This window comes from Phascolarctos cinereus, unplaced genomic scaffold (assembly GCF_003287225.1).
Source record: "Phascolarctos cinereus isolate Bilbo 61053 unplaced genomic scaffold, phaCin_HiC Scaffold_726;HRSCAF=1367, whole genome shotgun sequence".
Taxonomy (NCBI): domain Eukaryota; kingdom Metazoa; phylum Chordata; class Mammalia; order Diprotodontia; family Phascolarctidae; genus Phascolarctos; species Phascolarctos cinereus.
The window spans coordinates 84,233,611-84,247,244 of record NW_027556098.1 but is presented as its reverse complement, the minus strand read 5'-3'; the positions used below and the strand labels follow the sequence as shown (position 1 = coordinate 84,247,244).

The 13,634-nt window shown below is 40.4% G+C and overlaps 1 protein-coding gene across 1 annotated transcript in view; it reads right to left on the bottom strand.

Moving 5' to 3' along the window:
• EIF1AX (eukaryotic translation initiation factor 1A X-linked) overlaps positions 1 to 4,422 on the bottom strand; it is a 34,685-nt gene extending 30,263 nt beyond the window's left edge. The window contains exon 1 of the mRNA XM_020989911.2: positions 4,078 to 4,422. Within this exon, the coding sequence (XP_020845570.1) occupies positions 4,078 to 4,093 (16 nt within the window). The 5' untranslated portion in view covers positions 4,094 to 4,422. The remainder of the gene's footprint in view (positions 1 to 4,077) is intronic.
• Between the last annotated feature and the right edge of the window lie 9,212 nt (positions 4,423 to 13,634).

The window sequence follows — 13,634 nt, the reverse complement described above, 5'->3', positions numbered from 1 at the left end:
CTGAGTTGGTGAAGGGAGTTTCCTCAACAGCAGGTAGCCACATAGATGAAATTATAAATCTGGTAGGTGGAAGGAAGGAAAGGTGACACTAAATTATGGAAGATCTAGAATGCTAGGCAAATGAGTATGAATTTTACTTGGTGAACCACTGAAGATTTCTCAGAAGGGAGTAATATAATCTATCTATAAGAATAGAGAGCTGGCATTAGGGTGAAGGGGAGGTGGGAAGATCTAATTATTATTATTGTTATTAACAACAATAGTTAGTATTTATATAGCACTTTAAGGTTTGCTAAATGTTATTAAAATATCTCATTTTATACTCACAACAATCCTGGGAGCTAGGTGCTATTACCATCCCCATTTTACAGATGAGGAATTGAGGCACACAGGTTAAATAACTTGCCCAAAGCCTTATAGCTAGTGTCTGTGGCTGACTTTAAACCCAGGTCTTCCATACTGTAGGTCTAACATTCTATCAGCTACTCCACGTAAGTTGCCCTTTGAAGGTTATTAGAATAAAAACAGGTAGATGTTGGAAGTGAAAACTGGGGGGTGGGGTGGGGTGTAGAACAACCTGTAAGCTATTAGAGAGAAAAATGATAGGGCAAGATGTGAGTGAGAAGAGTAAAGGATTGTGCTAAGTTTTCATGGGAGTATGCTTGTGCCACTGACTGCTAAAGTGAAACTAAGGATTTTTTAAGAAACAAGAAAACAAACTTAGTTTTGGCCAAGTTGAGCTTGAGGTGCCACCACAAGAGAGTTAAGGTTTGGAGAAACAAATTTGGAAGTCAGCTACATAGTAGTTGAAAGTAAGACAGAGTAAACGAAATTGCCAAAAGAGATATTGCTGAGAGAAAAGAGGACCACAGATAGAAGCCTTCAGAGTTTATAAAGAACATACAAGTAAAGACAACAGAGAAGGATATGAGTTAGAGGTTACAGCAGGTACCTGACTGATATTTGAATTCATATAGGACAAAATCCCTGGAACTCTCTGTACAAGTTCAAGTTGAAAAATACAGGCTTGATCTAGAGTCACTCCCAAGTCTTCAAGGCTAAAAATTATTTAAAAATAGCCCTGGGAACTTGGGAACAACGTACATCTGGAGACAGCAAATGAGGGCAGATGGGCATCACCAAGAGACAAGCAATGAAGTTAGTCAAACAATGACTTTAAAGTTGCTAAGCAGCTCCTTTCCTCAAATCCTTTCCAAACAATAAGTTACAATCAGGACTGCTTTGGGAACTTAGCTAGTGTAGTTGTTAACTCACTGTATCAAGTTTTCTACTGATTGCCATCATGAATAGGGCAAACCTATTTCTGGAAGCAGGAAGCTATCCTGCCACCCTAGAATCAGAAGGAACAAAGCAGGTTAAGGCAACTGAAGAAAGCTCCAGATCCCATTTGGTTGGAAAACATTAGGCAGGCCAGGGATTCTTAATTTGGGCTCCATGAACTTGGATGGGAAAAATATTACTTCTTTATTTTTACTAACCTGTAACTAAAATTTATCATTTCCCTCAGTTATTTAAGAACATTACTTTGAGGAGGTCCAAAGGCTTCACCAGACTGCCAAAGGGATCCACGGGGAAAAAAGGCCTATCGTCCACAACAAGCTAACATGAACAGTTTTCGTTACAAATCTATAGTTAACAATGTAAAAACTAAAACCAAGAGTTTCAAGAAGGAACGAAGAAAATGGTTTACAAAGTTCGTGGACTTGAAGTTTTCAAATATTCAAAATAGGTATAGGCGCCAAGCCTCCAAATTTTTCCCTGACATCAGACTAGCAAGCAACAGACTTGCACAGCTGGGTAAGGAAGTTATCAAGTGAAGTTTCAGTGTCTTATAGTATCCATCTCAAAATCCAGTGGCAGCTGTAACAAAAGGGAGGAACAGTACATGTGGTGGACAAACAAGGTTGCTCCCTCAGTCCAACTGGGAGGGGTGGATAGTTGACATTAAAGAGATCCTCCACAATTTAAAAAGGGAGCCCAAGGAATTCACCTCATCATTTCCCACCTGGCTGCTCTTCTTGACCTCGTAATCTCTAGAAACTCATCATTCTGTATGATGAAATCAATGCTGAAATTCACACCTCATTTCCCACCAGGCTGAGTTTTTAGTATTGCCTCCTCCATTCTCCAGCTTCTGTATGTGTAGTCTTCCCCTATTCGGTTTAGAGCTCCTAGAGGGCAGAAACCATCTTAAGCCTTTGTGTCCCTAGTTCTTAGCACGGAGGCTGGCAGATAAGTGCTTAACAAATGTATATTCATTCTGATTCAATTGACTATATATGTGTTTCCAGAAACCAACTGTATTCTGTTGTCTGAGAATATCATGACTGGTTTCTATACAAGGCTCACCTACAACTTCATCTATCTCAGATTCATATTCACCATGGTCAGTATCAACAAAACTATATCCACAAAGCTTTTGGATTTTCAAATTAATGAAAATTAAAGCATCATCTCCATATGGGAATCTCTCCTCAAAAACAAGTCTTCAAACAATTGTTAAAGCTACCTTGGAATAAAATAAACCAGTAAATCTCTTAGGAAGTGACCCTAATAAAGAATTCACCACATCTAGAACATCCTCTTGTTATTTTACTACCATCCAACAAATGCACATATGCAAAAAGAATGACCATATTAGATGAATATAATAGTAGTGAGAATGAGAGGCAAGGAACAACTTCAATTAGCCAATGGTAACTAACACAAAGACACAGACATTGAACACACTCTAGGGAGGAAAATGTGGACAAGAATCACATAAGAAAAGACTGGAAGTCCACAATGATGAATTAACAGATTTTTCAGATTATGAGAGCTAAAGTCAAATAGAACTTTGAATTCTGTCTGAATTCTCCTGTGAAAGAAAGGATACCCACAATTGCTAAGGAGGCAAGACTCAATGAAAAATCAGTGTACTGAAAATTCTTTCACGAATTTTCCCCTCTTAAATGAGATTTCTTCACTATCTCCAACCACTCCAACTGAATCCTGAAATCCACTTACCCTAAAACTGGATGCTGAAAACAATCTCTCCACTTACTGCGTTTTGCATGGTCCTAGCTAAAATCATATCTTCCTCTAGAAGTCTTTCCTGATCTCCCTTAATTCTAGTTAGTGTCTTTCCTCTATCTCTATCAAAAAAAATTTATTTTTGTACGTACATGGTTGTTTGCATGTTGTTTCTCACATTAAACTGTGAGCTCCTCGAAAGCAACCTCGTGCCTTCCTTTTATTCCCAGGGCCTGGCACTTAGTAGGCGCTTAAAAAATGCTTGGCGGACAGGACATGCCACTTCGGGGCACTGAGAACACGCATCACTAGGGAGCAACTAATAATTACATTTTAAATCACAAGATGCGTCTATAGTATTTGAAGTACTCTACTCATTTGAAGAGAAATGCTTGTATTCCCACCCCCCAAACACACAAATCAACCGTACTGAAAAGCAAAGGGGTGTGGGGAGAGAATAGTCTTTTTTTTTGGTGGTGGTGGGAATCTCAGGAGGAGGAAAAGAAAAGACTGAAACCACTGAAGCACGTTGAGAAACCCATAGAAAACGTTCCTGGAGAGTGCAGCCTTCTCCACTGGTCGAGGGTCTTAATGGCCTTCAAGGGTCACCATCCTAGAAAGTTGGAGAGCGCAAACGCCGACAGCCCTGCGCAGGCTCCGGGCCGGCGCGGTAAGACACGGGGTCGGAAGACCTGGCCCTTTTAAAGCCGTGGTGCCCCGGACGGAGTCCCTCCAGGTTCCTGTCAACCGGGCACCTCTGCGAGCCTCCGTTTCACCTCAAGGCGGGGAGGGCTGGTGAGACTCCGCATCTGCTCCCCCGTAGGCCCTACCAACATGGCGTCGGCACTCTGCCCGTCCGCGACCCAACTCAGAGGCGGGACCGTAACTTCCTCTCTCCCTTTTCCGGGACACCCAGGATCTGCGGGTAGGCCCCGAACTAGGAGCGAGGTAAGGTCGCCGTGGACACGGCGCCCACGAGCGGCGTAGGCCGCGGCCCGGCACGACCAGGCCCGGGGCGGGTCGGCCGCGATCGGGAGGCGTTACCTTTATTCTTGGGCATGGCTGCGGCGGCCTCTGCGGGGTCTCCGTCTCCCTCCCGGGCGGTGGCTCTTCCGAAGGACGCGCGGGCGGGCTTCGCCTCTCCGGGCGAGGGGGAAGGGAGCCGCTTGGCAGGGGCAGGGGAGAGCGAGCGCTGGGTCGCGAGCTGGAAGCTCGGGAGAGCCCGGAGCGTGGGGAGGCGAGAAGGCGGGGGCCGGACAGGGGAGATGTCGCGTGCGCAGGAAAGCCCTAGCTGCCCAGTATGTGTGCAACTCTCTCTCGCGCGACCTCTCTCGTCCCACGCTCTAGAACCAGCAAATGGCGTCGCAGTGAGCGTGCGTTGCTTCCCCCCGCCTCAGGCGCGCAGGCGCGGCCAACGGCAACGACTCCTTAGAACGCACGGGGACGAGAATCCTTTGCGTCCGGGCGCGTGGAATGTGTCGTGTTTGAGGGGGCGGGGCCAAGGAGCCCGCACTGCTCTGAAAGCGTCTTCCCCAGGTGCGTCCCCATTCCGTCGTGCACTTTTCCGGCGTTTTTCGTCTGCCTGCTGTTGTATCACAGCTGGCCTTTTTGACCTAATGGCGTGATAGTTTGAGTCTTTCTGGTTTATTTAGGACTTGGGTGGGAATTCTCCACCGGCGCCTTCTTCGTCGTCATCTGCAGACCGTTCCCACCCTGTCCCCAAACCTACCTACATTTGTTGCGGGGGCGGAGGGTAAAACGGACCCCTGCGCTTGATTCCAGCTGATTGACACCTTAGCAGACCCCTGTCTGTTTCTAGGTGTGCTGTCCTTAATATCTTAAAGTCTTCACTACGTGGTTAATATAGACGGCACGGTCAAATAGATACAACTTTTTAAGGGGACATCTCACGGGGCCCTTCACCAATAAACAATCAACAAACATTTCGGGGGAGCCCATGAAAACGACTAGGAACTGAGGTGGACAGAACTTTTTCTAGGGATTCTCTAGCTCGAAAAAAATAATCATTTAAAAGGGCTACACTTTTTAAAAATGTCTGTGGAAAATCATGGGTTTTTTTTTTGTTAGAGATAAAGACAAATTTGCCTTCTTCCCCCCCCAACCATTAAATTACATATCTTGAAAAGTTATATTTACATAAAAGTCTGAGTTCAGAAAGGGATTTGTAAATAATCTGATACTGTAATTGGAGAGGAGTTCAGAGAGGAAGATTGAAATGCTTCTAGCAGTTAGTCAACAACCCCCTCTACATGATGGTAAATTATGACACAAAAAAATAAGTGGGAATTTAGTAAAATATATAATGTTTTGAGTATTCAAAACACCTAATACATGTTGTTTGAGTTACTGTAAGCACAATGCATCTTTGTATGAAAACAATATAAATTTAATGGTTATTTTGCTCAAAACATTGAGTTTAACAGATTATCTCATTTTTTTCTACATACATTTCATTCATTTAGTAAAACAACAGCTATTGGGCAAGTCACTGTGCTAGGCATTGAGGTAAAAAGAAAAAATGAGACAGTCCTTGCCCAATTGGAGCTTACAATCTAGTAAGGTATTTGAGACAGATACAAATAAATACATAGTATACACAACAAGGTCTAGGTACATCAGAAAGAGCAAGGTCTTGAACTTCTTGCTTCCAGAATTCTACCTCTGCTACTTAAATGTCTTTATGACTTTGGACAAATAACTTTTATCTCTTGGGAATCTCTATTTCCAGTTTTATAATCTTACCATATCCCTAATTAAAGTGCTAGGGGAAATTCCAAGGACTGAGAGAGCACTCTTCTTTGGTGATATATGTAGAGGGGTTAGAGATGAGGATTGTGATTCTTTAGCCCTTTGTGATTCAATGCAAAAGATTGTCGATGAAGTCAACTGCCTGCCTGAATGCTGCTGCTTTGACAACATCTGTTTAATAAACTCTGTTAGGATTCTGAGGTGAAATGCAAGGAGTAAGGGATTTTTGAAAGATTATATAATACATGTATGTATGTATACATATACGTATATTTGTATTATATAAATATATGTACATGTATGTGTGTGTATACATGTGCTTATGGGTAATATTTCTTGTAGAATCCCAAAATCTGATTTGAAAGGGAGCAGAAAGACCATCTTATCCAACCAATACCTGAAAAAGATTATGTATCATACATACAATATATATCATATTGTACATATACATATAATATAATATGTATCATATTATATATCATCCAGCCCTTTCTTAAAAGCTTGCATTAGAGGGGTGGGGCAAAGACCAGCTCAGTTCCCTAAGTATCCCATTCCGCTTTTGGACAGCTTTTATTGTTAAGAAGTTTTTTTTTTTACGTTCAACATAAATTTGCTTCTTTACAATGTCCACACATTGCTCCTACTTTTGCCCTTTGAGGTCATGTAGAACATGACATAAGAATTCACATGAGAAAACTTTCATATGAGGGTTGTTCAAGTCCTTGAAGACAGATGTCATGCACTCCCCAAGTTCTCTCTTTGTCAAGTTGAACAGCCTCCATTGTTTTTCATTCCTTTTAAGGCCTGACTTGAAGCTCTTCACTTTTCTGGTTGCTCTCCTTTGGATGTTCTCCAGTTTATCAGTGTTCTTCCTGAATTGCACTCAGAAATGAATACAATCCTCTAGAGGTAGTCTCCTTAGGGCAGGTTACAATAGGACTTTGTTGTTTAGTTATTTTTGCCATGTCTGACTCTTTGTGACCTCTTTTGGGGATTTCTTGGCAAAGTTACTGGAGTGGTTTTGCCATTTCCTTCTCCAGATGAGGAAACTGAGACAAACAGGGTTAAGTGACTTGCCCAAGGTTCCATAGCTAGTGTCTGAGGCCAGATTTGAACTCAGGAAGATGTCTTCCTAATCCAAGCCCAGTGATTTATCTACTCCACCTAGATCTGCTCCATCTAGCTGTCACAATCAATCCCTTATTCTTAGAAGTTATGTCTCAGTGTAGCCCAAGACTACATTAGATTGTGTGGCTACTATATCACACTGTGACTCATTTTGATATCTCAAGTAAATCAACTAATCAAGCATTTATTAAGCATCTGCTATGTGTTAGGCATTGTGCTGGGCATTAAGGATGAAAATAAAAAGAAAGAAGTAATCCCTAATCAAAAGGAGCTTTCATTCTAATGAAGGAAACAAGTATAACTATAAGTATACCTATCTGACCACTCTTTTAATCTCCTTTGCTGGTTCCTCTTCCAAGTTTAAGCTAACTAACCCACTGACAACTGGATACTGAACTCTTTTCTCTTCTCTGTCTATACTACTTCACTTAGTGATCTCAGCAGCTCCCACAGATTTAATTATCACCTCTGTGCTCAAGATTCTCAAATCTACCTATTCGTCCCTAACTTCTTTGCAGACCTCAAATCTCCAACTGCCTTTCACACATCTTGAATACAATGTCCAGTAGACATTTTAAGCTCAACATGTCCAATATTGCACTCATTATCTTTTCCTTTAAATCATTTCACCTTCCAAATTTCCCCTGGACTGGAGACTGTGGGGGTTTTAGACTTGGAACTGGGACTGTGCTCTATAGGGACTGAGCTAAGCTATGGACCCAATCTTCTCTCCTCTCCAGAGACTGAAGTGTAAAAGGGGAGAGGATTATGGCTCCTACAGGTTGGGGGGATTAAGTTTGTATTTTTGTGATTATACCTTTTGAAGTAAATGTTTCTGTGTAAAAGCTAATATGACAGTGACTAAATGGAACTGGAGCATAAGGGATCTCCCCTTACACTTGGGGGAACACCGTGAGTGGTGGCTGGAGTCATTTGCAGAGAACCTAGACACCAGATCCACTTAAGGTACCAGAAAACTTTAGAGTGAAATGTAACAAATGTGGCCTTTAGCCAGTGGGGGCCCAGGGGGATATGACAGAATAAATGTAAAGATAATAAATACAAATCATCTAGGGAAGAAGAATGTTAGCAGCTGAAAGAGATCAGGAAAGGCTTCATGTTAAGATAGTGCTTGAGGGAAGGTATTTGCATCTTGAAGGAAAAGAGGGTTTTTGTGAGGCAGAAGTGAGGAGGAAATTCATTCTAGCCATGGGAGACCTAAAATTCTCCAGATCTTTATTTTTTTAAATAATTTTTATCGATGCCTTTTGTTTTTCATATCTACATGGTTATTCCCAGTATCCTTTCCCCTTTCCCTTTCAGAGACCCATACCATATAATAAATAGTATATTTTAATAACAAAAAAGAAAAATAAACAGAAGAGGAAAAATCAGCACAACTGATCAATAAGTCCCAAAACATGGGGAATGTGCAATAACAGGGGACATTCTCCAGATGGTTTGGGAGTGTCTTCTAATAGCTTTTCTTTTATGTCATGTTTAATTTTTATAATTTTATTACATACACTTTTAGTTTTTTGGTGTGTGGGGTTGCTCTTTCTGCTGACATTGTTGTAGTTACTATGTATATTGTATTCTGCTTCTGGTATATCATGCTCTGCTTAATTCATTCTGTGTCAGTTCATGTATATCTTTCTGTGCTTTTCTATATTTATCACATTCATCATTTCTTTTAGCATAGTAATATTCCATTACATCCATGTACCAAACTTTGTTTGGCCATTCCCTAATTGATGGGCATCTACTTTGTTTCCAACTCTTTGCTACCAAAAAAAGCACTGCTATAAATTTTTCCATGCAGTCAGGATCCCCATGCCAAGACCATCTCTTTCTTTTTACTACTAGGAGACAACCTGTTTTCCAGAGCTAAGGCCCAGCAAGCAAGCTGTGCCCTGAACTTGGCATAACAAGGATCCTTTGTGCTCACCCTCTGGAAGAACTCAGCCATAGCAAAATCCCAGAAGTGTTTCACACCAGCACCAGGTGGTCTCTGAACTTGGACAAGCACCAGTAGTACCTGTGTTCTGGTCATAAAGTCCTGCTATGAATCAGACTTGTCTTGTTGTTGCTGTTATCTCTCCATTGTCAGAGCTACCGCTTACTGTGTAGCCATTGGTATAAGTACTGACATTTGTCCACACAAAAATGGTCTCCTACTTGGGGGGGGGGAGCAGCGGCACATACATCTAGTTTCACTCCACCAATGGATAAAGAAAGCCTTTTGCTAATAACCACTGTCAGCTCTTTAGTTTTATTTTATTTTTGTTTTATTTTTAGAGTTAATTGTGGTTTTGATAACTTGTGTGAACTCTCTTGGCTTTTTTTTTTTTTAGAGTTAACAGCAGTTGCAGAGCTACTGTGACTCTTTGGTCATTTGGTCAGGGTTGACAGTGTCTATGGGGACTTTCTTATGCATAATTCTAATTTGTTTTCCAAAATGGTTGTAACAATTCACAGCTGTACCAACAATGCATTAGTGTTCATCTCACAACCCTTCCAACGTTGACTATTGCCAGTTTTTGTCATCTTTGCCAGTTTGCATAATGTGAGGTCTCTAGGTCTTTTTTAGACAAAACTATCTAATCAGACTTTCCCCATCTTGTATATGGGTTGAAAAATTCAACTTCGAAAGTGTAAGACTTTACATTTTTCCACATTAAAGCTCATCTTATTAGATTCCCTCTAAAGTGTTAGCCTGTCAAAATCTTTTTAGCTCCTGAGTCTGTCATTCATTGGGTTAATTTATTTCCATCTTTGTGTCATCTATAAATTTGATAGATGTCCCCTCTGCCCTAACCGAAACATGTTAAACAATAGTCAGTAGATATTAATTAACTGACTACTCTGTGCCAGGCACTGTACTAAGTGCTGGAGACACAAAGAAAGGCAAAAGATAGTCCTTGCTCACAAGGAACTCACAGTCTAATGGGGGAGACTCTATGAAACAAACAAGATATATGCAGGATACGTTCAACATCATCTTAAAGGGAAGGCACTAGCATTAGATCAGGAAAAGCTTCTTGTAGCAGGTGGAATTGTAGAAGAGACTTGAAGGTTGGGTGCACTGAAGACTGAAAGGGTAGTGGGAGTGGGTGGAGAAGCAGGTTATGATAGTCTTCAAAAGCCAAAAGGGTTAAGTACAGACCCCTGGGGGATTCCATTGGAGAACTCCTTTCAAGGTGACATCAGAGCATTGATAATGAACTCTGAGTCTGATCGTTCTGCTAGTTCCTAATTAATTTAATTGTACTATTTATTACCTTTCCCTCAGCTCTTTTTTTTCCCCCATCAGCTCTTGATCTTTTCCATAGTGATAGCATGAGAGACTCTCTCAAACACTTTGGTAAAATTTAGTTGCCAGAATTACCCTGATCTACCTAATTTTGTTCTTTCTTTTCCAGGTGTTCACCAGCCATCTCTTCAATTAATCAATAAGCATTTATTCAGTACTTATGTGCCATGCACTTACAAAAAAGTAAGACAGTTATTGCCCTCAGGAAGTTACATTCTGCTAGGGATATACATGTTCTTTAATAAATAAATGCAGGATATACAAAACAGTTATGTGGGGAGAGCTTTAATAGGGGAATCAGGAAAGGGGGAATTGAATGAAGTGGTATTTGAGTTGGGGCCGAAGAAGTGACAGAGGGGAGAGAACTCTAGGCATGGGAGATTTCAGTAAAAAGGCCAGTTTGGCTGGAGCATTAAGTACGTGAAGAGAAGTAATGTGTTACCTTCTGCAGAAATAGACTGGAGCCAGATTGTGAAGGATTTTAGATGCCAGACAGAAAAATTCATATTTTATGCTGGAAGAAATACAGAGACATTGAAGCTTTTTGTTTAGGGGAGTGCCATGGTTAGGTCTGTGCTTTAGGATTATCAATTTGGCAGCTATGTGGAGCATGTGTGTGCTATGAAAAGAAGGGTGGAGGGTCAGGTATGCAGAATGGAGCATGTAAAAGTCTGGCAGCCAGGTGGTGCCCTGAGCCCCAAACTTAAATGGAGGCCCTGGGAGGGGCTGATTTCCTCCTTCCACACTTCTACAATTAGAGGAAAGGAGGGCCCCAGGTGCAGAGGGTACCGAGATGTGAGTTTTAGAGCTGATTCCATCTTTCAGGAAGAAATTTCTGGAGATGATAAAATCCAAGAGAGTTGTCAGGAGGGAAATGAATGGGAATGCTTTGAGAATGCTTTCTAGGTTTCTTCAGGCATTTCATTTATGTCCATTTATGAATCAGAGGAAGTGGATTGTAGTTACCTGCTTTAACATTTTATATATATATATATATATATATATATATATATATATATATATATATATTATATATATATATACACACATATACATACACACACACATACACACACACCAGCCACTACTACTCTTTTTCCGGATGTTGTTTCCTGATACTACCTGTGCATCTTCTTTATTATTCCTTAGATGATAAATGGCTTCATCTTCTTCATAGTATCTGGCTTCCTTTTTTTTTCAGGAAGACTCTTAAATTTGCTTTTTAAAAACTCCGAGTGAACAGTAATTCTTCCCCTTCAATACAACATTCTTCCAGAGGTCATGTTATCCTTTTGCCTCTGTAGATTGTTTCTACTCCCTTCCTCCCACTCTTTCTCCTTCGCTCCCCCCAACTTAAGCCCCCTTTCCTTTTTTTTTTCTTTCAGGAAAATTTCATCGTTTCGGATAACCAGAAATGTGGAGAGATATTCCTTAAAACTTTTACCTTCTCTTCTAGTGTATACTAGCCTTAACCAGATGGCAGTCTTTTAGCTGTGGTAGATATACAAAATTTAGGCACTCAGTGAAAGTCACCTCTTATTTGTTCTGCTCTCCGTTCTTAATAGTGATCAGATTTTCCATCCCTGTCATCCAAACTGATTGTCCATATTTACAACTCACCTCTTTAGCTCCTTAACACTTTACACCTTAAATAGCCTCACACCCACACCCTAGTGCCTTTTCCTTCTTTCTTTGACCTTATATTTTGTTTCAATTTGTTTGCTTACTTTTTCATACATACCTTGCCTTCAACTACCTTCTTCAGTTCTCCTATATCTTTCCCTGTCAGATTGTGTCATTCTTCAACTGTTTCTCAAGTTCTCCCAAATGCCTCCTCTTCAGATCAATGCCTGTCCTTCACAAGTCCGAACTTCTCCAAATCACCTTCAGTTTTCTTATTTAACTTTGGCCATACATCCTTCTCATTTAGAAGCCAGGAGTAGAATTCATTAGAGAGGCCATAGAACAGAGATGAAGAGACTTATGGTGCTGAGAAGCCCATTGTATTAAACTGGAAGGTCCAAAAGCAGCTGAAAATAGCTTTTGCTAATTTAACATAGTCACCTATTTAATTATTTTTTTCCAGTGGGCAGATGACAATATAAATATCCTCGCTTAAGGGTTGCTCACAAGATGGTTCTTGCTGATCAGTGTAAGGAAGAAATCACCTTTTCTCCTAAGCCTTCGTAAGAATGCATTTGAAGGAAAATTCAGCTCCTTCTTGGGAGTTAATTTTCAAAAGAGGGTTTATTATGGATGAGAAGTCCATATAATCTTATGGCTCCTGAGGGATCTATCAATTACCAGTACTTAATGCAAAAGAGCAGATCTGCTGTAATATGAGACTACCTGAGGAAAGTGTCCCTCCATGGGTGAGAATATGTAGGTATGATTGAAGATATACAAGACTACTATTATTGTAGTGGAAAACAGGATAGAACTTTATGAAACATGGGCAAAAGTGTGTGCTAATACATTTTGGAGAAAAGCTATGATTTGTAATCTAGTGAAACATGCTAAATAAATGTCCAAATATAGTGGAAAGTGTTCTTGCCCGGGAAATGAGGGGGAAAAAACCCAACTAAGTGACCACAAATCACTAACGTGGTAGGACCCAGTGTCTCCCAGTTACCCATTCCCCCCTCGATGAATGGGTAAAGAATGATCATTATGGTTAAATCAAAATCTTTTACCTAAAGGTTTTTTGCTTTCTATTTAATTCGTATACAATGCCTTTTAAAAATGAAGTGGGGCATACTTGTGTACAAATATATATTAATATACATACATGATAGATAACATATCACATATACATTGCATTCCTCTAAACAACATTGGCATAGGTTGGGACCAAAACCCCTACATATAAATATAATAAATAAAAAACCCAACATGTATATGTCTATATTTACATATAGATATATACCTATATATGTATATTTACATATAGATATATACCTATATATGTATAAATTTTTGGTTTCAACCTGTGGTGGAGAGGAATAAATATTGGATTTAGAGTCAGAGGACCTGGGCTGAAATCCCAGCTCTGCTACTTACTGCCTCTGTGATCATGGGCAAGTCACTTTACCTTCTCTTGCCCTCAGTTTACTAATTTGTAAAATAAGAGGTTTAAACTATATAACCTCTGAAGTCTTTTACCACTAAAGGGGGTAGGGAATAAGCATTTATATAGCACCTACTATATGCTAGGCACTGTGCTTTTTTTTTGGTCTCATTTGATCCTTATAATAGTCTTTCCAAATGGGAGCTATCATTCTCATCTTAACAGCTGAGGAAACGGAGGCAAACTGAGGTTCAATGAATTGCCCAGGGATAACATAGCTACTATCTTAATCTGAATTTGAACTCAGGCCTTTCTAACTAAAGA